Source organism: Daphnia magna, unplaced genomic scaffold (genome assembly GCF_020631705.1).
Source record: "Daphnia magna isolate NIES unplaced genomic scaffold, ASM2063170v1.1 Dm_contigs152, whole genome shotgun sequence".
NCBI lineage: Eukaryota > Metazoa > Arthropoda > Branchiopoda > Diplostraca > Daphniidae > Daphnia > Daphnia magna.
Window position 1 is genome coordinate 62433 of NW_025533143.1, and position 22032 is coordinate 84464.

Genomic DNA, 22032 nt, shown 5'->3' on the forward strand with positions numbered 1-22032 from the left:
CAGGCAACGTTGTAAAAAAGTGTGGTCTCGTCGTCTGCTCTACGGCATTGAATTGCCATCAACACTTCAGCAGTCCATTCGGTTTCTAGTCCGTTAATTTACTAGTTCTTGTTATTTCACTTAACCAAACCCAGCAAAACCTTAAAAATGTTGATTACCAGAGTATTATTCAACCGGGCTCCTAAAGCAGACAATTTCTGGAAACGAAGACGAGTCTTCAAATTGACAGCCGTTGGTTCATTTTGTTGTTCTTAAATAATATGAAATTTTTTACCAGCATTTCTGGTCCTGCAATTCGTGTTAAACGCAAGTATTTCCCCCAATGTTTTAGCATTACCGAGGTCGAAAGAGAAACTGCTACAGCATAGCCATTAAATATCTCCACCGGGCTTTGGTTTATGTTAAGAAAGGACGTAAATTGAAAAAGAAAGATGCCATTGAGGTATATCAATATTAGAATTCCAATTACAAACTAACTGATGGTTGGGGTTCGCTATTAGTTATGGCAGCAACGGATTTCAGCAGGATGCAGAGAACTGGGCTCTTCATACGAAGCTCTGGTTAGGGGAATGGCCAGATGCCAAATTGCACTTGATAAAAAGACCCTTGCCAATCTTGCCATTTGGGAACCAAGGACTTTCAAGGTAATTGGCATTTCTAGTAAGAAACTGGAAAATTACTAAATAGTAATTCCTTTCTTTGTGCATGTTATATTTACTATATAAACCCATTAGTCCCTGACTCAGATAGCTGCAGCCAAACTAAGGCAAGAGCCCATCAAGGGCCTGAATGACATAAGCCCTCCACCAGCAGGAGTGATAACACGAGGGATGTTGTAGGCTTTTTTATTTTACGCAGAGTTTGACTGAGCTGTAGAGTATTCTAATAAAATTTTGAAACAAATACTTCTTTTGATAATCTGCTTATATATGATAAACACGTTTTACGTAAATCAGGTTGGTGGAACTCCTTTTCTCTAATATTGAATGTGATTTCCCATTATTTGACGTTAAATGGATTCAAATAATATTAGCTTTGATTAACTTATACGCAGTATTTTCTGATGTTAATGTTACTGCAGCAAAGCCCTTTCGCCATGAAGAAAATGCTACCACGTAACCTCTAATTAATTTTAAAAATTAAATGTCGTTCAAATAGAAGTCAGTCTGCTCTGCTCTGTCTTGCTCAGTTTAAACCAGAGCCATTAATGAAATGACTCTGGTTTAAACCTTCAAACAGGCTCTAGTTTCGGTTCTGGCAACCTCGCGGCCTGTTGGCGCCAGCTTCGCCACATTTTAGTCTATCACCAGAGACCGAACACCGAAGGGTCCCTTCTTCTCTGCTATTCACTAGTTCATAGGATTACGATCACCTATTGTGCTCATGTTCTCAGTCATGTTTAAGCTTTTTCCATTCAAGTAGCTTGTTTCTCTTCCCTTGTAGCATGAAAAAATGATATAATTTCAATCATTTCGGGAATTTCTTACAACAGCAGCCATTTACAATATTCAATCATACCAGTGAAGTAAATTTTTCTCTTTGCGATGAGGTTACCATCGACTCAAAAGTTGCAATCTGGTTGCAATGGTTGCACCCGTGGAATCCCCATCTTAAAGGTACCATGCAATAATATCTCGTCAAGCATTTATGACATGTTGAAATATATGCAAAATATACATTTCTACTGTAGAAGACAGTTTTGTGTTGCTAGGTATGACAATGAAATCCAAACATACACCACAAATTCATTCTCTTACTGTTCATAGTGACCTTCATGTGACATTTTGGAACAGGGTTACTTGCAACATATGCACAACATGCCCTGGGAAGATGATAGAGGTAATGAATGATTCACATATTATTTTCAGCAAATAGTAATCTAACTGCTTTTACTGCCTGTTATTTGCAATTTTTTTTTTTTTACTTTTGGCTGGACTTCTTCAAATTATTATTTTTTTTAAAATTAGGTTTACACAGTTTGTTGTGTGAAGTAGCAAGTCATGGTTACCAAACACTACAGGTTTCAACTGGCAATCATGGACAAATTACAAATCTGTTCATGTGTGGCATTGGTGGACGACTATGTATCAACTCTAAATGTGTTGGGGGAAAAATCCAAACCTTCAACATGATCATTCCCCAGACTGCATTCATCAGACATAGACTGTTGCATTTCTAGGTGAGTTTTTTCATTTTTCAAGCTTTCCCTTTTGCACAAGCCTAGGGCTGTGCCGTTTTGCCACCAAGCTCGAATTTGCAACAGATCAAATTTTTTTGGTTTCTCGAGATTTTTGCCAGCTTTTTAAAAATGTTGTTAGGCTTTTTCAAGTTTTTTCTGTAGCAAAACACGAATGATTTACCATGTAAACCACCTTTTACAACCTTCTGCTGCGTTCACGAAATCCTGACCACTGTAAACACACGTTGTTTCTGTTGTTTTTTACCGATCCGACCTACTACAAGGTCGATATTATTGAAACAGTCGAAACTGGGTTAACGGAATAATGCAAATTCTGTATTCAGCAACCCGGGCAAGGACTCGAGCGTGCAAATGGGGCGGGTGAAACAGTTCATTATTAACTTTTTGTTTAAATCGTTTACTCCTCCGTCTAAGCTGTATGACAGCGCATTGAATAATCAAGCACGGCGGCCATTTTTGGATTATTTTGACACCCTTTTCTCTATAATGTAATAATAATCTTCCAACTCTCTAATGTCCAAGTAAAACGAAAGCTTAATGCCCATAAAGAGGTTGATCAATTTCACATCCATCCCGTATTAAGATTTTGGCCGTCTAGATAAGGTTTGAACTTTAAAGTATGTATATAAAAGTCCTGGGCACTTCCCATCCGTATAGTTATATCCTCTGTATGGCGTAATTGGGCGAAGAACCAAGATGTGACGATTTGCTTTGTATATAATATTTCGGCCATTTTTTTTTTTTTTTTCTTTTCAAATCACTCAGAGAAATTCTACTTCTGGTTCCAAGCATCGTGGATGTCCTATAAATTAGCTGTTCGAACTAGTCTAAAATGTACCCATGTGATTGCCATCTCTGACTTGAGGAATGTCAACCGATTTTCGACATTATCTTGAATCGGCACAAAGAAGATAGTAAAACAGCCCAAACGATATCAGCTATAACAGCAACAATTTGCTAATTCGGTTTAGTAGCCAACACATCTTGCCATAAAACTAAGAGAGGCGTTCGTAACTAATTATAGGTTTTATATGTGGCAATTGTGGTTCAGTGGTTATCGCGAAAAGGGCCCGCTATGCATTTGCATTCCTGGACAATTTTGCGCGTGATTTTGCCACAACTTCAGCTATCTGTGAATTGCGATCCTCGTAATTGTCTATGTTTCGTACCGTTCGTACCGGTTTGTTTCGTGCTGCTGATCTTGAACGTAGCTGCTTATCAACGTCATTCTCACAACACGCCATAACTCACCGAATCTCTTATTTTGTTGTTCAACAGATTTCTAGTTGAATTACCACAACCCCCAGATGAACTGGATCATTTTCCCCGTATCCTCTCACAAAAGTCGTGTATTGGAAAGGAAAAGTGTCGACAAACATTTGAAATAGCAAACGAGAAGCAGTTTAACAGTTTACTCATCATCGCGGCAACCATGTGAAGTGGTTGTGAATAGAAAATCGATATATTCGAAGGTATCAGAATAAACCAAGGCATAGATCTATGATTTATAATAACCAATAATAATCGCGGTGCATTGCTTATGATTCAGTGAAGAAAACCCTACTACTAGACCAAGCAATAGAGCATCCCTATTACCAAGATTTGGGAACCGAATCAGAGGACACAGGACAGCAGCGAGAGATGTCACGACTATTGGAATTATTCAGCCAAATTTTCAGGTCAGATTTCCACCTTCTTTGCGCTCTGGTCAGTCTGGTTGTCAATCTTCATTTTGCCCGTGTAATTGGTCCCTTGTTGCATCCTCTATGATTTGTATTGCGTCCTGTAAGTGTTGGCTCGGTTTTCTTGAATTGAGCTTACGCAAATAATGGAGCGCAACGTATCCATCACTGTCCTTTGCGTTCACGTCTATTCCATTTGTTATCAAGCATTGAATTGCGCCAGCCAAGTTAGAACTTGAACTGTTCTGACACAAACAACTGAGCGCATTAGATCCATATTTGTCTTTTGCTTTAACATCGATTCCGAGTTTGATTAAGCGTTGAAGAGCGTGGATTAAGCTTGTACTTGAATTGTATGAACACAAATAATGGAGCGCATTACATCCACGAGTGTTTGTTGTCTTCACGTCAATTCCGTAATGGACTAAAACTTGGATTTCGTCCATTAAAGATTGGCTTGATCTGAACCGACACAAAATATGGAGCGCGTTCCAACCGTTGTTCCGCGTCGCGTTGACTTCAATTCCGGAAACGATCAATAGTTGCATTGCTTCGTTCAAACTTGAGGTTATTGAATCGTTAGAACACAAACAATGGAGCGCATTCCATCCGAATTCGGCCTTCGCTTTCACGTTGATTTCTTTTCCGATTAAAAATGTCATTGCGTCGATTAACTTTTCGCTTGAATTGTATCGACACAGTAAATGGAGCGCATTCCATCCACCGTCAGTCGGCACATTCACGTCGATTCCAGACTCGATCAAGATTTTAAGTGCGTCGATGAGGTATTCGCCAGAGTTGTATCGACACAGTAAATGGAGCCCGTTCCATCCAAATGCGTCCTTTTCCGTCAAATCTTGTTTCTCTTGTATGCAACTTTTAATTTTGGGTATTAAGGTTGAATCTGACGTGTATCGACACAATGTATGGATATTCCGTCCATGGTTGCTTATTGTCTTCGCTTTTTCGTTCTTGGGAAGTTGATTAGAAGGAATTGGCAATTGTCCAGTTGATTGTTCGTTTTCATTTATTGACTTTAGTTTTTCGACGACTTCTGTCGATGTTATCCTTTGGTCAGGATCGTTTTGTAACATATTTTCTAGTAAGTCATCATAGGACTCCCGCACCTTGCCGTAAATTCCTACGCACACAAAATTACATCATTAACGGAAAACAAAATTATTGTAGTAAATTAGGACTTGCTTTGAATGTTGATCGGATTGTCTCCGATTACGTTGTTATGAATTTCAAATGAGTTGGAACCGTAGAGATGTTGTCCCTTCAAGAAAAGATAGCCAAAGACTAGGCCTAGGGAGAACACTTCGCTCTTGACCGTGCCTCGAACCATACATTCCGTGTGCTCGTTTGTCAACAGTTTCAGCTGCTCGGGTGCAATCCAATCTCTTGTTCCTCTTACTCCACTCAACGAGTACGTCCCCCGTTCGTTTACGGGTTTAGACAGTCCGAAATCAGCCCATTTGATTATTGTCTCTTCATTTTGGCTAGAACTCCGCTTAATGAGGACATTTTGAGGTTTAATATCTCCGTGAATGAGATGTTTTAAATGGATGTATTCGAGACCTAAAGCTAATTGGCGAAAAACTTCGATTTGACGTGGCATAGGTCCGTTGTATTTTCTGGGATCATCCGACTGTAGGAACAGCTGATCTAGTGAAGCGTCGCACAATTCCAATGCAAAGTACCTTCAACACGCCAACGAAACTGATACAGTTTTGCTTTTGAAAATCAGGAAAAATGAATTTACCTGAAGTCGTCATCACTTTCACAATGCAAAAGTTCGACAACATTTGGGTGTTCTAGCATCACCATAGCTTCTTCTTCTCTTTTGTAGTAGTAATAGATTGGAATTCTTTTTACTGCGACTGGACGGCTTCTAAACTCGCCTTTGAACACGGAGCCAAAGCCCCCCATTCCTAATTTAGCCCTACAGTCCAACTGAATTTCCAATCCTTGCATATATTTCCAATCCTTTTCGGGGTTGACGATTGATTTTTGTTGGGCGTTCACGTCGATACTGGGACGAATTATGGCTTTGATGTTGTCATCAAGCTGAACAGAAGAAGATAAGCCCATGATTTCCATTATGCTTTTCAATTGTGTGACGACTTCTGTCGATGTCACCCTTTCTCTGGGTTCGTCTTCTAGCATTTTTTCTAGTAAGTCATCGGCGTAAGACTTGCGCGATTCTCCGTCAATTTCTATATACATTAAAGCAATAAACTATTGATTAACAGAAGAGCAATGGTTGTAGTACATGTCTGGAATTACTATGTAAGTTTGGAATTGGATTTCTTTCGATTATGTTTTTTCTGATGCCCATCGTGTCAGTAATCAAACCATAAAGATGTTTGCCTTTCAAGAACAGATATCCAAAGACGAGGCCTAGTGCAAAGATATCGCTCTTGACAGTACCTCGAGGTTTTTGGTTTTCATCGTATCGTGACCTCAGTATTTCGGGAGCTTCCCAGCCTTCAGTTCCTACGACTCCACCGTTGGTCGAGAAGCTTCCCCCTTTATTCACTTCTCTGGACAGCCCAAAGTCTGCCCACTTGATTGTTATCTCGGCGTCTTGGCCGGCGCCTCGCACCGAGATAAGGATGTTTTCCGGTTTAATGTCTCGATGAATTAAGTTCTTCGAATGGATGTACTCGAGACCTAAAGCTAGTTGATGGAAAATGTGGAGATCATGTGGCATGGGCGGTCCTTTGTATCGTTTCGGGTCATCCGGTTTCAGGAACAGCTTTTCTAATGAGGCGGCACACAATTCCAATACGTAGTGACTGTTAAACGGGGGTGAAATTATAGCGTTTAGCTTTTGAAAGTAAGAAAAAAAATTGCCTTACACGAATTCTCCAACTGGTTCACAGTAGAGAAGCTCGACGATGTTTGGATGACCTTTCAAATTTTCCATAATCTTTTCTTCGCATTCTTTGACTTTTTCTCGTTGAACTCTTTTTACTGCGCAATCTTTACTATTACACTTTCCTCGATAAACGCCGGCAGATTTACCTATTCCTAGCAGCTCAGGGCGGTAGAACTCAGTTTTCCACATAGTATCGAAAGACACGAACAAAAATGGAAGTTTCGGAATGTGCAAAATAGCTGACGTCAAATGCCACCAATGTACAGTTTTCGGATAGTGCGATTGCGTTTACCTTCTTCCAGTCCTTAAAGCAGACGGCCAACGCCTTTAGTTGATAACGAGAGAGACTTGGGGATTGGGCATACGACGCGTCAAGGACGTTGCCGTGCGTCAGGGTTGTATCAAAGCGCAACAGCCGCTTCGATCCCAACCCTACTCACCCGATAAAGGAGTGAAAAACATCTAAGAGGGGGAGGGGCTTTGATAACATTTTGCATTTTAGCGCCAGAGGGAGTGTGGCACTTCCCAAAAAGACGATTTTGTTTTTTCCTACTCCTCCTCCTTTCCCTTGTTCTTGTCGTCTGTAACTGTGGACACGTGAGAAGAGAACAAAGAAGACGGGCAAAACTCGGAAGGAGAAAAGTGGGAGAAAAATCCAACCGAAATCACGGCATACAGTGCTACCACTACGTGCTACTACGTGCTACAAGTCTCAAGTCACCACTTTTTTGTGATCTTTTATCGTTTCCAATTTCGCTTCTGGCAACGTGGTCACTTGTTCGCGCACCACGCTGTTGTCTCTGGTGGCGGTCCAGCCCAGTCCACATTTCCACAAATATCTCAACGATTGTAATGTTAGAGCTTGTGCCCAACGGAGATGTGTATCTGTCCTCTTCGATAGCTCGCGAAACCTTTTCTTATTCTTTTACCAAATAGAAGCAGGTTAGAACCTTTTCTTTTACGCTGCTAATGTCGTAACTTTTAAATGTTGCCCACGTTTAATGCTTTTTTTTGTTTGATCGCCATGAACTGTTACGAAAGATGTACAAGACGGGATTTTGGTGAATTGGTGGTCTCCTATACGCTGAGGTTAATTGTTCCACCCCCTCTTCCATCCAAACCCGACATTTTTGTAGAGCAAGAAACGCCAATTTTTAAGTTCTCTCTTTGAAGTCTATCATATTGAGGGAATATAATTCGTCCGTTTCACCACTCTCCATAATCAATTGAATCCATCAGTCAAATCATTTTACGCTCGCTGTTTGTATTTTCCCAGCAGACTGTTTATATCCTCATATTGGAGCAAAAATGAAATAAGCTCATGTAAAGGATGACGTGCAGATTCCATGATGTTCAATACGCTGGGCCGGTACTCGGGTCTGACACCAGAGGGGGTGAAACAATTCCTTATAGAATTCTGATTTTAATTACTACGCATAATCTTAGCTTCATGACAAGGCACGGCAGTCGTTTCATTTATTAGTGTAGTCTTTTAAAGTTTGTCGAAAAAAATTGGCTTTGAGGTATTTTTAGAGCTACCTACTCTGAATTGCCTCTAGGTCTTTGAATAAATAATGTAATTGGTCCATTTCACATCCATTCCGATCCATTCAGTAAGATTGTGACCGCGCAGCTTATAAGTTTCAGCTTGAACGCTTTGGCTACAAAATGAGGAGCGATTTCCGTTTGCCGTTGTCCTCTGAACCAAGTCGTTGGATTAATAAGCGAATTTGAGTTGGTTTCTACTTCATTTGACTCTGACATAATGACTATGCATAGTAATGACTGAATTGCCGCCCTTATCTTCCCTTTTGTGTCTACATTTCTCGATCATTTTGCGCGTGAAATGTTTTGGCTTTGACTTCAGTGTAGAAATCGCCACGAGTAGCCTAACTGTCACCGTTTCAGAAGGACTTCTCTTGCCTTGTTAGAATTACCCAAGTTAACAATTGCATTGATCATTTTGTCTGGCTTTCTTTCCGTTTTGCCACTTTTTGGGATTTCAGATTTGTCATTGGTTATTTTTGATTCAATTTGGAAAACGTTTTGTTAACGTTTTTCTATTTTCCACCTTACCAAATGCGGCGACGTTCTAATAGAAAGATATCGCGTACCTTTCTGTTTCGTGTTGCTGATTTTAAACTGGGTCGCTCTTTGATACCCATGCGCATATAACACCCCATTACTCTCCTAACGTCTTTTGTTTCAGCTAATCTCGAATTCTTCATCAACCATAACAGAAATATTACCCTGTGAATTACACTTTGTTTTGTGATGTTGAATAGGCTTGTTGCTATTATGCTCTGTAACATGTTGGTGGACGTGTTGTCTTTCTTTTTGCAATTAGCCTAGAAAACGACAGTCTCCCGGCAAGTCGAACCGCTTAAAGCTTAGCCAACTTTTCATTATTCCCTTTATTTGAAAAAAAAACACACACAAATATATCCAATGATAATTGTAATGATAGACAAGGGAATGGTCGTAACGGGACGAGGAAGACAACTAGATCTTATCTCATGCAATTGTTAAGGCAGCTCATATGGTTCCAAAGATTTTGTCCACGTTGTGTTCAGAAAGTTTTTCATTTCTCCGACTCAAATCGAGTGCACTCGATCCATCGTTGGTTTTTGCGTCCTTGTCGATGCCGAGATCGATCAAGACTTTAATTGCCTCGATTAAGTGGGGGCCTGAGTTTTCGGAACACAAAAGATGAAGCGCATTCCATCCATCTTTCTGCTTTGCGTCCTTGTCGATGCCGAGTTCGATCAAGACTTTAATTGCCTCGATTAATTGTGGGGTTGAATTGTAACGACACAAAGAATGAAGTGCATTCCATCCATCTTGGTCCTTTGCGTTCAATTCGATGCCGAGTTCGATCCAGACTTTAATTGCCTCGATTAAGTGGGGGCCTGAGTTGTTGCGACACAAAAGATGAAGCGCATTCCATCCAGAGTTGGTTTTTGCGTTCAAGTCGATGCCGAGTTTGATCAAGACTTTAATTGCCTCGATTAAGTGGGGGGTTGAATTGTTGGAACACAAAAGATGAAGCGCATTCCATCCATCGTTGGTTTTTGCGTTCAAGTCGATGCTGAGTTCGATCAAGACTTTAATTGCCTCGATTAAGTGGGGGCCTGAGTTGTTGTAACACAAAACATGAAGCGCATTCTCTCCATCGTTGATTTTTGCGTTCAAGTCGATGCCGAGTTTGATCAACACTTTAATTGCCTCGATTAAGTGGGGGTTGAATTGTTGGAACACAAAAAATGAAGCGCATTCCATCCATCTTTCTGCTTTGCGTCCTTGTCGATGCCGAGTTCGATCAAGACTTTAATTGCCTCGATTAAGTGGGGGCCTGAGTTTTCGGAACACAAAAGATGAAGCGCATTCCATCCATCTTTCTGCTTTGCGTCCTTGTCGATGCCGAGTTCGATCAAGACTTTAATTGCCTCGATTAATTGTGGGGTTGAATTGTAACGACACAAAGAATGAAGTGCATTCCATCCATCTTGGTCCTTTGCGTTCAAGTCGATGCCGAGTTCGATCAAGACTTTAATTGCCTCGATTAATTGTGGGGTTGAATTGTAACGACACAAAACATGAAGCGCATTCCATCCATTGTTTTCTTTTGCGTTCAAGTCGATGCCGAGTTCGATCAAGACTTTAATTGCCTCGATTAAGTGGGGGCCTGAGTTTTCGGAACACAAAAGATGAAGCGCATTCCATCCATCTTTCTGCTTTGCGTCCTTGTCGATGCCGAGTTCGATCAAGACTTTAATTGCCTCGATTAATTGTGGGGTTGAATTGTAACGACACAAAGAATGAAGTGCATTCCATCCATCTTGGTCCTTTGCGTTCAATTCGATGCCGAGTTCGATCCAGACTTTAATTGCCTCGATTAAGTGGGGGCCTGAGTTGTTGCGACACAAAAGATGAAGCGCATTCCATCCAGAGTTGGTTTTTGCGTTCAAGTCGATGCCGAGTTTGATCAAGACTTTAATTGCCTCGATTAAGTGGGGGGTTGAATTGTTGGAACACAAAAGATGAAGCGCATTCCATCCATCGTTGGTTTTTGCGTTCAAGTCGATGCTGAGTTCGATCAAGACTTTAATTGCCTCGATTAAGTGGGGGCCTGAGTTGTTGTAACACAAAACATGAAGCGCATTCTCTCCATCGTTGATTTTTGCGTTCAAGTCGATGCCGAGTTTGATCAACACTTTAATTGCCTCGATTAAGTGGGGGTTGAATTGTTGGAACACAAAAAATGAAGCGCATTCCATCCATCTTTCTGCTTTGCGTCCTTGTCGATGCCGAGTTCGATCAAGACTTTAATTGCCTCGATTAAGTGGGGGCCTGAGTTTTCGGAACACAAAAGATGAAGCGCATTCCATCCATCTTTCTGCTTTGCGTCCTTGTCGATGCCGAGTTCGATCAAGACTTTAATTGCCTCGATTAATTGTGGGGTTGAATTGTAACGACACAAAGAATGAAGTGCATTCCATCCATCTTGGTCCTTTGCGTTCAAGTCGATGCCGAGTTCGATCAAGACTTTAATTGCCTCGATTAATTGTGGGGTTGAATTGTAACGACACAAAACATGAAGCGCATTCCATCCATTGTTTTCTTTTGCGTTCAAGTCGATGCCGAGTTCGATCAAGACTTTAATTGCCTCGATTAAGTGGGGGCCTGAGTTTTCGGAACACAAAACATGAAGCGCATTCCATCCATCGTTGGTTTTTGCGTTCAAGTCGATGCTGAGTTCGATCAAGACTTTAATTGCCTCGATTAAGTGGGGGCCTGAGTTTTCGGAACACAAAACATGAAGCGCATTCCATCCATCGTTGGTTTTTGCGTTCAAGTCGATGCTGAGTTCGATCAAGACTTTAATTGCCTCGATTAAGTGTGGACTGGAACTGTTTGAGCACAAAAGATGAAGTGCATTCAAACCATCTTTCTTCTTTGCGTCCTTGTCGATGCCGAGTTCGATCAAGACTTTAATTGCCTCGATTAAGTGTGGACTGGAACTGTTTGAGCACAAAAGATGAAGTGCATTCAAACCATCTTTCTTCTTTGCGTCCTTGTCGATGCCGAGTTCGATCAAGACTTTAATTGCCTCGATTAAGTGGGGGGTTGAATTGTAACGACACAAAAGATGAAGCGCATTCCATCCATCGTTGTTCTTTGCGTTCAAGTCGATGCCGAGTCGTATTAAAGTTTTGATTTCATTTCTAAAATCCGACGTTGGACACGTATCTGCACACAGCCGAAGCAGTTTTTGTTCTCCTTCTTTTAGCTAAATGGAAATTTTTTTTTAGAAAACTCAAATTTCATTGACGAAGAAGAACTTAAACTTGTAACGTCATTACTTGAATTTTTATGGATTGAAGTTGAATAACGACTTCTTCAGACGTGATTCTTGTATCAGGTGTCTTGGACAACATTTTCTTTATCAAGTTACGTGCCCAATGCGATTCGTGAATTTCTATTTTTGTTTAAATTGAAACATTGAATTATTTTTCTTATGTAATATATGATCTATTTCAAGAGGTAACTTACGATTCATATTAACAGACTTGTCATTCATGATGTTACTCCTAATTTCTGAATCATTTTCACCGTAGATATGACTTCCTTTCAAAAGAATATAACCGAAGACGAGTCCTTCTGCGTAAACGTCGCTTTTGATGGAGCCTTTAGTTTGTTGAATAATCAGTATGTTTTTTCCGGAGAGTATTTCCAACTCTTCGGGAGAGAACCAAAGTGTAGTCCCTCTGATTCCACTCATTTTATATGTTCCTCGTTCACTCACTTCTCGGGACAATCCAAAATCAGCCCATTTCATCGTTGTCTCATTGCCTTGGTCAGTAGGTTTCACAGAAATTAGAATGTTTCCCGGTTTAATGTCTCGGTGGATTAGATTCCGTGAATGAATATGTTTAAGACCAGAGGCTAACTGGGAGAAAACCTCAAAATTATTCGGTAACATAGGTCCATTATATTCCCGAGGTTCGCCCTGATTAGGGAACACTTGATCCAAGGATGCGTCGCACAATTCTAAAGCAAAGTAACTGAATCGCAAAAATCGTTAAAATCATATGGAAATTCTCTTTTTAATTCAAAATTATCACGTAATAATCTTACTCGAAGTCGTCATCGCTTGCGGAATGAAGGAGTTTAACTATGTTAGGATGTTCTAACTGCTTCAGAATGTTTAACTCTTTGACAACTAGTGGTTTTCTGTCAGCTCTCTTCTCAATTCTTTTGACTGCTATGCTTTGGTCTTTATATTTACCACGAAACACTGAGCCGAAACCATCACTCCCCAAGTAATCATTGCGATTGAATTGAATGCCATCTACGTTTACAGGATTAGTCGATGACATTTTAAGCTTAATTGCACACGAGACTAGCAAGACAAAAACTTGTGCGAACTACTATTGAGTATAATATTTTGCACGGGAATAGCGTTTGACACTGGACAACCCTCACTTGCAACACGAAATCGCTTTGAATTTATCAGTCAGCTTATCTGTCTGTCATGCATACAATTTAACTTACGAGTCCAATGCAGATAATGATCTGTTATCGCGTCGTCTACCTGTTGATCCGCGTGAAATGTCAGTGAGGTTGTTTTGTGTGATTCTTATAAAATTTCTTCTGATCATTTTTACGGAAATTTTTTTGGTTGACGAGAGCTTGCCAAATTTTTTTACATCGAGTTAATAATTCGCTCAGTGTGCATTTCCAATCGTTTATTCTTTTAATGAGTTCTGTGTATGAAATGTTTTATCTTGGATAGCTTTATACTTGTTGCGCTCTGCACGCGTCATCTGCACGTCTTTTCACTTTCGACCTCTATGCCTTATCATAAAATTTTCTCATTATCTTTCCTTAAAAAAAAAGAAAAGAAATAACAGCAGAATGATCAATAGCCTCATTTAAGCTTTTCCGCCTTCTTTTCTTTTATATCGGCTATAGGGGGCCTACGTCATTTCTATGATGCAGCATATAATTTATTTATCATATTATATTTCAAAATAATGTAAATGTAGTATTGTTTAGTATTGAAACACACGTTGTTCTGAAACAGACCTGCAAAGAAAACGATAATTGCACCAACCAAAATGCAACAGACGAAAAATAGCGGATCGTGCTGCATCAGTGTCCATCTTTGCAATAGTTGCTGTTGGCGACGCCATTAGGAATAGGTAAATAAACAACTTGATATTACAACTGTTTTATGCACTACGTAGAAGCGTTGGAAATGTCGTTGCTTAAAGCCGCGTGCGGATTACACAATTGGCCTATTTGAGGCGTTCCAAATAAAACTCATGCATTTGGTTTTGTGACGCTGAATACCTTAGACATACTGCGCATGACAACATATATTAAAGGTATAGCAATGCTATCGCAGCCCAAATCGTTTTCCCTCGAAATGTTTAACTCTATTTTCGTATTTTTTTTTTCCCTTCAGTTTATTCGCCATGATGACCAATATCACTAAATCCTGAATGTCAGAAAGTGATTCGTCTTACTTCGTCTTCCACACGGTTATAGAGCTTATCTGTTTGGCTGAAGCAAACACAAACTTAACGTTCTGTCGGATTGCTACGCGTTGGTTCTTCAATTTGTGTGCATATTGCGCAGTATTTATTGACAAGTTGTTTACCTCAGTAAGTAAAGATAAAATCGGAAATACGTTTCGTTTTCTCTTGTTTTCTTTTCACATTTGTTGGTTTCGTTTCCTATCTTTACTTTAGTCTTCGTTGCAATTGCATGAAATAGGATTGTGTTGTCCAAACCTCACCTGGATTACACATGCATCACAGGTGAAGTCATCGCCTTGAACTCTTGACAAACAAATGTTTGTTATCAGTGTCATCGTCTAGTCCACTCAGCCTACAAGTCCTGAACGGCTTTACGAACGTTTCCCATGCCATCTAGTGTTTGTCAGTGACGCCATGTTGACGCTAAACATTCTGGGATCGGGCAAAAATGGCGTTGTATCGACTAAAGTTACCTCATCACCGAAAAGAACAAACCATGCTTCAATGTTTAGTTTTTCAGCACTCGAATCACCCCCATTTAACCCCCAACGTATGGTGGGATATATCAAAAAGTAAAAGTATGTGAGGGGCAATAGGCGTGACCTATCAAAAATTCATTTTCCTACCGTGTCGTCAGGTAACTGAGGCCAGGTGGAAATTCTGCATCAGTTGCTGTGTGTTCGCACAGACTGTTGCTGACTCGCCCTTCTCCGTGGTAGTGACGTGAAAAATAATACCGTGTCATCTGTGCTCCTCACCATTACCTGCCTCGCCCTGCCTCGCCATCACGTCCAGCAATCTAAACAAGAAGACCAATTACTCCACTCTCGCTATATAGTCCAAGACAAATTTTACTTTGTCCAATTCTGTATGGCGAATCGCAAGCCCAATTGTTTAGCTGTTCTCGGCTAGGCTGTCTTTCGGTCGATTGGTAATATTCCGCACCAAATGATAACCATTTTCCAAAATTTAATTTAATTTTTGTTTTTCTGAATGCAGCAAGAGCATTCCATGAGGCATTCTGTGAGGCCCAAAACCAAATAGATGGGACAACGTATACTATGCGAGTTTGATATTGGATCTCTCTCGATTATGCCGTTTGCGATGCCGATCTTGTCAGTATTGAAACTATACAGATAATTGCCTTTGAACAACATTTAACATATAAAAGACGAGGCCTAGTGCAAAGATGTTGCTCTTGACAGAGTATACCTCGGCATTTTTAATTGTCATTACCATCGACATTTTTCCCCTCTTTTATCGTGGCCTCAGTTCTTCGGCAGCATCCCAGCGTTTCCGCTCCTACGACTCCATTGTTTGTCGAAAAATGTTTTACCCCTTCCCCCGTCGTCTTGGCTTGCGCCTCGCACCGAAATCAGGATGTTTTCCGGTTTGAATATGTCGTTGAATGACATTCTTCGAATGGCTTTGTTCGTGACCTAAAGCTAATTTGAGGGGGAAATGTTGAGATCATGTGCTATGGGCGGTCCGTTGTATCTTTTTGCGCCATCCGGTTTCAGGACCAGCTTTTCCAACGAGGCGACACACAATTCCAATCCAACGTAGTTACTGTAAAAATGGAGGACGGAGGGATGAAATGAGAGCGTTTTGCTTGTGAAAACCAGACAAAATAACTCGACACGAATTGTTCTCCCCTTTCACAGTATAGAGAATTTTGACAATGTTTCGATGATCCTTCAACCTCTCCATAACTTTTCTCTTCGTATTCTTTGACTTTCTCTCGTGAAACTCTTTTGACTGCACATTGGCGACCGTTCAACTCTCCTCGATAAACCCCGGCAGATTTCCCTATCAGATTCCCCAACAGTGCAGTGCGGTCGAACTGAATTTCCTCCAAAGTATTTAAACAGCACACAAACGAAAAAGGAAGTTTCGGAATGTGTTTAAATAGCTTAAGCCATCAGTGTCCAGTTTTCGAAGAGTGCTGTTGCCTTCTTCCAGTCCTTAGCAAACGGCCAACGCCTTTATGTTGTAGTCTTGGTAGTCTGTGTGCGTCTGTGTATTCTCCAGTGCCGTCTGGGTGGACTCGACATGAGAGAGGACGATGCGAGGCCACCTAGTGGTAGACTTTACAACATCTCCCCCTTTAACCATATACGAACAACAGCCCCCATACCGAACACAAATGAATGCAATCAAAATGTAAGACAAGTGTGAAAATAAACCAAAATGAATGAACAATGAGGATGTGAACGAAGACGAACGAACAATGATTAGGTGAGATGAAAATAAACGCATGAGCAATGAGCAGTGAACGATGAATAACGAAACGACAATGAACTGAAATGACATGAAGATAAATCGGACGGAAGGATGGACTGTCGACTTGCGTCGTTTACTGAGAGGGTGGTAGAGGTTTGATGTAGCGTCGGCCCGAGCGGGTAACACCAAGGGCGGCTACAGGAGCATGTTGACCACTGCTGGCCGAAGGGGGCAACCAAACCACCCGGTCACGAACGGGAATACGGGAAACAACTAAACGAGCGGGTGAGGCCGGTATCTCTCGAACAGGGCGGCTGGGCGCTTCAACAGAACGGCCCGGCGTAGACTCTTGTTGAGCAGACGACTGGAACACGGAAGACTGTCCAGACGGAGTATTGACACCAGCGACTGGACGGGCCGTGACTGGCGGTGACTGGACAGCCACTGCTGAACTTCCACTCTGCTGAACCAAAGCCGGCGGCTGAGTGGGTGGAACGACAACCGGGCCACGTGAAAATTCCGGACGTGAAGGTTGCATGGTCCGCTGAACGGCTGTCGGTCTGTTCGCGTTATCGACGTTGATTGCCCAGCGTGTACGACGAAACATACGCCCATCAGATAAGCGGACGATATAAGAGTGTGGTTCTGGGCACACCACATTTACGACACCAAGTTGCCACGTCCCTTTGATCAAGGCACGAACACGTTGTCCTACAGTCAACACAGACGACCGAACACTCACTGGGCGGGGTTGAACAAACGCCGCCGTTTGTTGTCGACGAGACAACTCTTGACGTACAAACGACGCCGGCACCAGCTTTGGCGATAAGGATGCGTCGAGAAAAGGCAGCACACCACGAAGATTACGTCCTTGAAGTAGCACGGACGGGGCCGGTAATGAGCCGGACACCGGGGTCGAACGAATTGCTGCCAGCGCCTCCCACAGGGACTTTCCTTCAGCAAACATCTTCAGTAAAGTACGTTTTACCGTTTGGATGTGTCGCTCAACCAGTCCGTTGGATTGGGCAAACTCGGGACTCGACGTCACTTGCTTGATGTTCAATGATGCACAATATTCACGGAACTCCGCACTGGAAAACTGAGTCCCGTTGTCAGACTCCAACTCCTCTGGCCGTCCAAAGTCACAGAAAAATCGTGACATCTCTTCGATGATGGCTGACGACGTTGTTGACTTAAGGGGAACGACACACGGCCATTTGCTGTACGCGTCCACCAGCAAAATATAGTTCACGCGCTCAAACTCGAACAAATCAGCAGACACTAGCTGAAAGGCGTAATCCGGAAGCCGGACGGGATGTAACGGCAGCTTAGGGTTTCGACCACGGTTTTCTTGGCAAACCGAACAACTGGCCACCATATTTTTTACTTGGTCCTCCCAACCGGGCCAGTACACTGCTGACTTCGCGCGTAACACAGACTTCGTTTCACCGAAATGACCGTCGTGTATACCCTCCATGGTCTCGCGACGAAGGGACATTGGAACCACCAAACGACTGCCACACAATAAAATGCCTTCCACCATTGACAATTCGCTCCGCACCGACCAATACGGTTTGACTGCAGCCGGACACTGAGCACGCTTCTCAGGCCATCCTTTTTGAATCACCGTTTTCAAAAGTTGCAGGGTTGGATCCAAGGCCGTGACTTCGGCATAACGCTTCCGTGTGGACACGGAAGTGACGAGACTATGAAGCACATGATGCACTTGGTCTTCACTATCCTGGGTGACGTCATCCGTGAACAAACGCGGCGAAGGTGCACGGCTCAAGGTGTCGGCGATGAAAAGCTCCTTGCCGGGCTTATATACAAGCCGAAAGTCGAACCTTTGCAGTTGAAGTCGCATCCGTTGGATCCTTGGGGAGCAAGTTGCTATCGGCTTTTCCAGCAGACCAACAAGCGGTTTGTGGTCCGTTTCAACTGTCACTTTTTGTCCATAAACATACTGCCGGAATCTCAGCAAACCAAACTGAACCGCCAACAGCTCCTTTTCTATTTGACAGTAACGTTTTTGAGTCTCAGTAAGCGATGTGGACGAAAAAGCCACCGGCTGGCCATCTTGCAATAAAACTGCACCAATACCGATGGGTGAAGCATCCACGGAGACCACCAACGGTTTGGAAACATCGAACAAACGTAAAACTGGCAACGAGGAAATGGCGGACTTGAGAGCATTCAATGCTTGTTCTTGTTGCGCGTCCCACACCCATGCCGCATCCTGCTTCAACATGTCACGAAGAGGTCGCGTTAGAACAGTCAAGTCTTTACAAAATTTGTCCAAGTACGTTACCATTCCAAGTAAGCGTATCAAGCCATTCTTGTCCGTAGGGGCCGGCATCTTCACAATAGCTTCCACTTTTTCTGGATCTAGCTTCAAAGATCCATTTCCGATCACATGGCCCAACCAGGGAAGATTCTGAACAAAGAATTGGCATTTCTTTAACTGCAACTTTAAATTCTTTTCTCTGCAACGTACCAGCACTCGGCGCAGATTACACTCCAGTTCTTCCATTGTTTCTCCCATCACCAAAAAGTCATCGAAGTAAATAAGCACTCCGTGTAAATCGCCGAACAGTTCCGACATGGCCTGAAGGTAAACTTCGGGAGCCGAGACGAGGCCAAACGGGAGCCGCAGGAAACGATATCTTCCTTTGGGTGTTGCCATGGTGCACAAATATGAAGAGCGGTCAGACAGAGGTATTTGGTAAAAACCCGATGCAGCGTCGAGGCTACAAAAATACCTTGCCTTACCAATCTTTCCAAACAGCTGTTCCACCGTCGGCACCATGAAGTGTTGCCGCTGTATAGCCTTGTTCAAGTCAGATGGATCAAGACAGATACGGACGTCTCCATCAGGTTTTCCAACCACCAGCATTCTGCTCACCCACTCCGTCGGTTCGACTACTGGAGCAATGATGTTGTCAGCAACCATCTGATCCAGTTTGTCGAACACCTTTTTCTCCAAACTAAACGGAACACGACCCGCCGCCGACACCACCGGATCCACATGATTAGGACCAGTTGCCAGGCGTATTTCATGTTCAATTGGAAGCTTTCCAATGCCGTTGAACACGTCTGCAAACTCTTTCACGATTGGCGGCTGTAGTTGTGGCGGCGACACGGTGATGGAATGAACGCGCTTGATGAGCTTCATTAACTTGCACGCCGGAAGCCCTAAGATGGCTGGTTGACCAGGTTCATTAACCACAACAAATCGAAGCACATAGGCTATTCCACGACGAACCACTTGTCCCTTGTACACGCCCAGAACATTCAGATAACCACCGTTTGCGCTGTAGTTTCTTACTCTTGGACCAGGTTCCAAAGGAGCACCATTCGGGCACACACTCGCATACAATTCATATGGCAACACATTACACGTAGCGCCCGAGTCAAGTTTAAAACGAATAGTTGCATTTCCATCAACCGCCATATCTTCATACCACTCGTCCACTTTTTCTTCTGTGCAGGTGAGTTGATGAGTGACGTAATCTTCTCCCAAGAACCCGTTGGCTCCTGTCAACTGGCCATCAAAACCTTCCTGTTCGACGGCGTGCAACTGCTGTTGCATAAAAGTTCCGCGTTGTGCAGGCCGCATTGTCGGTTGTCGGGTACCCGTCGGAGGTGCAGGTGGTGGCGCCATCTTGCGAGGGTGTGACGTACCTTGTTGAGATCCCCCATTCGGACACCTATTTGCATAATGGCCGACTTGTTGACACGAGAAGCACACCACCTTTGCTGCAGAACATTGATCTTTTCGATGACGTCTGCCACAACCCTGACAATTAACATACTGCTGCATGTTCCCGCCAGGTTGACTCGACTTGTTGTAAGAGCTCATGCCCTGCTTTCCTTTTGGCTGGTTGTCATGTAGGCGATGAACAGTAGACTCTCCTCGTGGCGCCATCTGGGTCAGTTTTGACGAAGCTGACTCACACGCGCGAACAATGTTGCAGGCCCCGGCCAACTTTAAGTCAGTTTCAAATAAAAGCTTTTCGCGCACATGTTCACTGGCCACGCCGAAAACAATCTGGTCTCGTAATACAGAGTCAATAACCGCGGGCGTACCAAAATTACACGACGACACCATACTGCGTAACTCCAGCAGCCACGTGTCGAAAGATTCGCCCGGTTGCTGGATACGACGATGAAAAAGAAAGCGATCGAACACCTCGCTTTTAAGGGGCTCAAAATACGTCGTAAACGCAGTCAACACTTCAGCAATCTTTTTTGCATTTGCCGCTGTCAATGGTAACGTCTCATAAATCTTGACTCCCTCTCTTCCAAGCAGAGATAACAACACTCCAACCAAAATTTCTTCATCCGTCTCGTCCTTACGCGTGGCTTTAATATACCACTCGAACTGACGACGCCATTGCGCCCACTCCAAGGCCAAATTAGGCGCCGTGTACGCAAAAGAATCAGGGAACTTCAAGCCTTGGGCCATGGCTGCACAATTTCAAACGTCGGAAACACAAATAAACGATAACCAGGATACATACGCAACAGAAAATGTTGAAATCAACCACGTGAGAGGACGGATGCTCTCGATTGGCCTGGATACAGTTTTAGTTGGACCACGTGCGAGAACGGATACTCGAGACACAAACGGATAGCGTTGGCACGACAGAGACGTAATTACCACGAATCACCCCACAATCAGGGCTAGGGAACGACAACTACCAGTTCCAATTCAGTGTGAAAGCTCAAGAAACACACTACACGCGAGAAATTGAAAAATTACTCGAGCACTTCTGACACCATGTTGTAGTCTTGGTAGTCTGTGTGCGTCTGTGTATTCTCCAGTGCCGTCTGGGTGGACTCGACATGAGAGAGGACGATGCGAGGCCACCTAGTGGTAGACTTTACAACACTTTAGTTGATAACTCTTGATTACTATACTTTAATAACTGTTTCTCCTCTTGGCTTGGTTTCCCTCAAGCTCCTTTCCTTTGATAACGTTTCGCATTTTAGCGCCAGAGCGAGCGAACCATTTGCCAAACAGACAACTTTTTCTCCTCCTCCTTGTTCTTGTCGTATGTAGACACGTGAAATGAGAACAAAGAAGGCGGGGAAAACTAGAAAGGAGAAAGTGAGAAAACTTTCAGTGCCCCTATGTCCCAAAAGGCACTACTAAACAGCCCAACACATTCCCTAATTTAGTAAAAAAAAAAAAAAAAGACGCCATTGTCTTATTTCGAAGGGCTTGGCTTGTCCCCGTCCAATTGTCTTTCGATTCAAAAGCATTTCGAATTTCAGTGTGGATGACTTTGAAAAAATTGTTGATGGGTTGTTCATATAAGAGTTTCAACATGGAGTAGTCAACCCATTAAATCTTTGGCTCTATTTATTTTTATTTCTCTCTTTGGTGCTTTTGTATTGTTTCAAATTTCGCGTCTGGCAACGTATTAGTCGCTTGTTCGCGCCATCCACACCCACCTTATTGTCCCTGGTGGGGGTCGCATTTTCAAAAGTATCTCA

At 42.8% G+C, this 22032-nt stretch overlaps 4 protein-coding genes and 1 long non-coding RNA gene across 8 annotated transcripts; 2 read left to right on the forward strand and 3 right to left on the reverse strand.

The window, feature by feature from the left end:
* Nucleotides 1–22: 22 nt before the first annotated feature.
* LOC116923736 (50S ribosomal protein L20) lies at nucleotides 23–903 on the forward strand. The gene is made up of 4 exons (XM_032930258.2): nucleotides 23–231; nucleotides 332–442; nucleotides 501–644; nucleotides 735–903. Exons 1-4 carry the CDS (start codon nucleotides 148–150, stop codon nucleotides 837–839), a joined length of 444 nt encoding a protein of 147 aa, XP_032786149.1. The 5' UTR covers nucleotides 23–147; the 3' UTR covers nucleotides 840–903.
* Nucleotides 904–3529: 2626 nt separating this feature from the next.
* LOC116923725 (dual specificity protein kinase zak2) lies at nucleotides 3530–7090 on the reverse strand. The gene is made up of 5 exons (XM_045167184.1): nucleotides 6747–7090; nucleotides 6172–6683; nucleotides 5648–6101; nucleotides 5086–5585; nucleotides 3530–5023 (listed from the first exon to the last, which is right to left on the reverse strand). Exons 1-5 carry the CDS (start codon nucleotides 6953–6955, stop codon nucleotides 3921–3923), a joined length of 2778 nt encoding a protein of 925 aa, XP_045023119.1. The 5' UTR covers nucleotides 6956–7090; the 3' UTR covers nucleotides 3530–3920.
* A 360-nt stretch (nucleotides 7091–7450) lies between these two features.
* On the forward strand, nucleotides 7451–8879 carry LOC123467152. Its single transcript, XR_006641654.1, has 2 exons — nucleotides 7451–7708; nucleotides 7808–8879. It is a non-coding gene; the product is annotated as an uncharacterized LOC123467152 (long non-coding RNA).
* A 2985-nt stretch (nucleotides 8880–11864) lies between these two features.
* Nucleotides 11865–13724, reverse strand: LOC123466438 (serine/threonine-protein kinase/endoribonuclease IRE2-like; the record flags this gene model as incomplete). Its single annotated transcript, XM_045167192.1, has 4 exons — nucleotides 12905–13724; nucleotides 12320–12831; nucleotides 12130–12245; nucleotides 11865–12056 (listed from the first exon to the last, which is right to left on the reverse strand). Coding segments are annotated over exons 1-4 (1062 nt in total), but the record flags the coding sequence as incomplete, so codon positions are not given.
* A 2588-nt stretch (nucleotides 13725–16312) lies between these two features.
* LOC116935908 (uncharacterized protein K02A2.6-like) lies at nucleotides 16313–21286 on the reverse strand. Of its 4 annotated transcripts, none has more exons than XM_045167179.1 (3): nucleotides 19303–21286; nucleotides 18842–19200; nucleotides 16313–18769 (listed from the first exon to the last, which is right to left on the reverse strand). In XM_045167179.1, exons 1-3 carry the CDS (start codon nucleotides 20996–20998, stop codon nucleotides 16667–16669), a joined length of 4158 nt encoding a protein of 1385 aa, XP_045023114.1. In that variant the 5' UTR covers nucleotides 20999–21286; the 3' UTR covers nucleotides 16313–16666. The 4 variants fall into 4 exon arrangements, with proteins under 4 accessions (XP_045023114.1, XP_045023112.1, XP_045023113.1 ...); XM_045167177.1 differs by having other exon boundaries at nucleotides 18842–18967; nucleotides 19028–21286; XM_045167178.1 differs by having other exon boundaries at nucleotides 16313–18543; nucleotides 18634–18769; nucleotides 18842–21286.
* Between the last annotated feature and the right edge of the window lie 746 nt (nucleotides 21287–22032).

What these genes read in the sequence shown, in the direction of transcription:
- LOC116923736 (XM_032930258.2), top strand. Translation starts at nt 148, where the DNA reads ATGTTGATTACCAGAGTATTATTCAACCGGGCTCCTAAAGCAGACAAT. An exon ending in GAGTCTTCAAATTGACAGCC is followed by an intron (nt 232 to 331) that starts GTTGGTTCATTT and finishes CCAATGTTTTAG; the next exon opens with CATTACCGAGGTCGAAAGAG. An exon ending in GGGAACCAAGGACTTTCAAG is followed by an intron (nt 645 to 734) that starts GTAATTGGCATT and finishes TAAACCCATTAG; the next exon opens with TCCCTGACTCAGATAGCTGC.
- LOC116923725 (XM_045167184.1), bottom strand. Translation starts at nt 6,955, where the DNA reads ATGTGGAAAACTGAGTTCTACCGCCCTGAGCTGCTAGGAATAGGTAAA. An exon ending in GAACCAGTTGGAGAATTCGT is followed by an intron (nt 6,684 to 6,746) that starts GTAAGGCAATTT and finishes CCCGTTTAACAG; the next exon opens with TCACTACGTATTGGAATTGT. An exon ending in CAATCCGATCAACATTCAAA is followed by an intron (nt 5,024 to 5,085) that starts GCAAGTCCTAAT and finishes TTGTGTGCGTAG; the next exon opens with GAATTTACGGCAAGGTGCGG.
- LOC116935908 (XM_045167176.1), bottom strand. Translation starts at nt 20,998, where the DNA reads ATGGCCCAAGGCTTGAAGTTCCCTGATTCTTTTGCGTACACGGCGCCT. An exon ending in TGATACGCTTACTTGGAATG is followed by an intron (nt 18,770 to 18,841) that starts GTAACGTACTTG and finishes ATGTTGAAGCAG; the next exon opens with GATGCGGCATGGGTGTGGGA.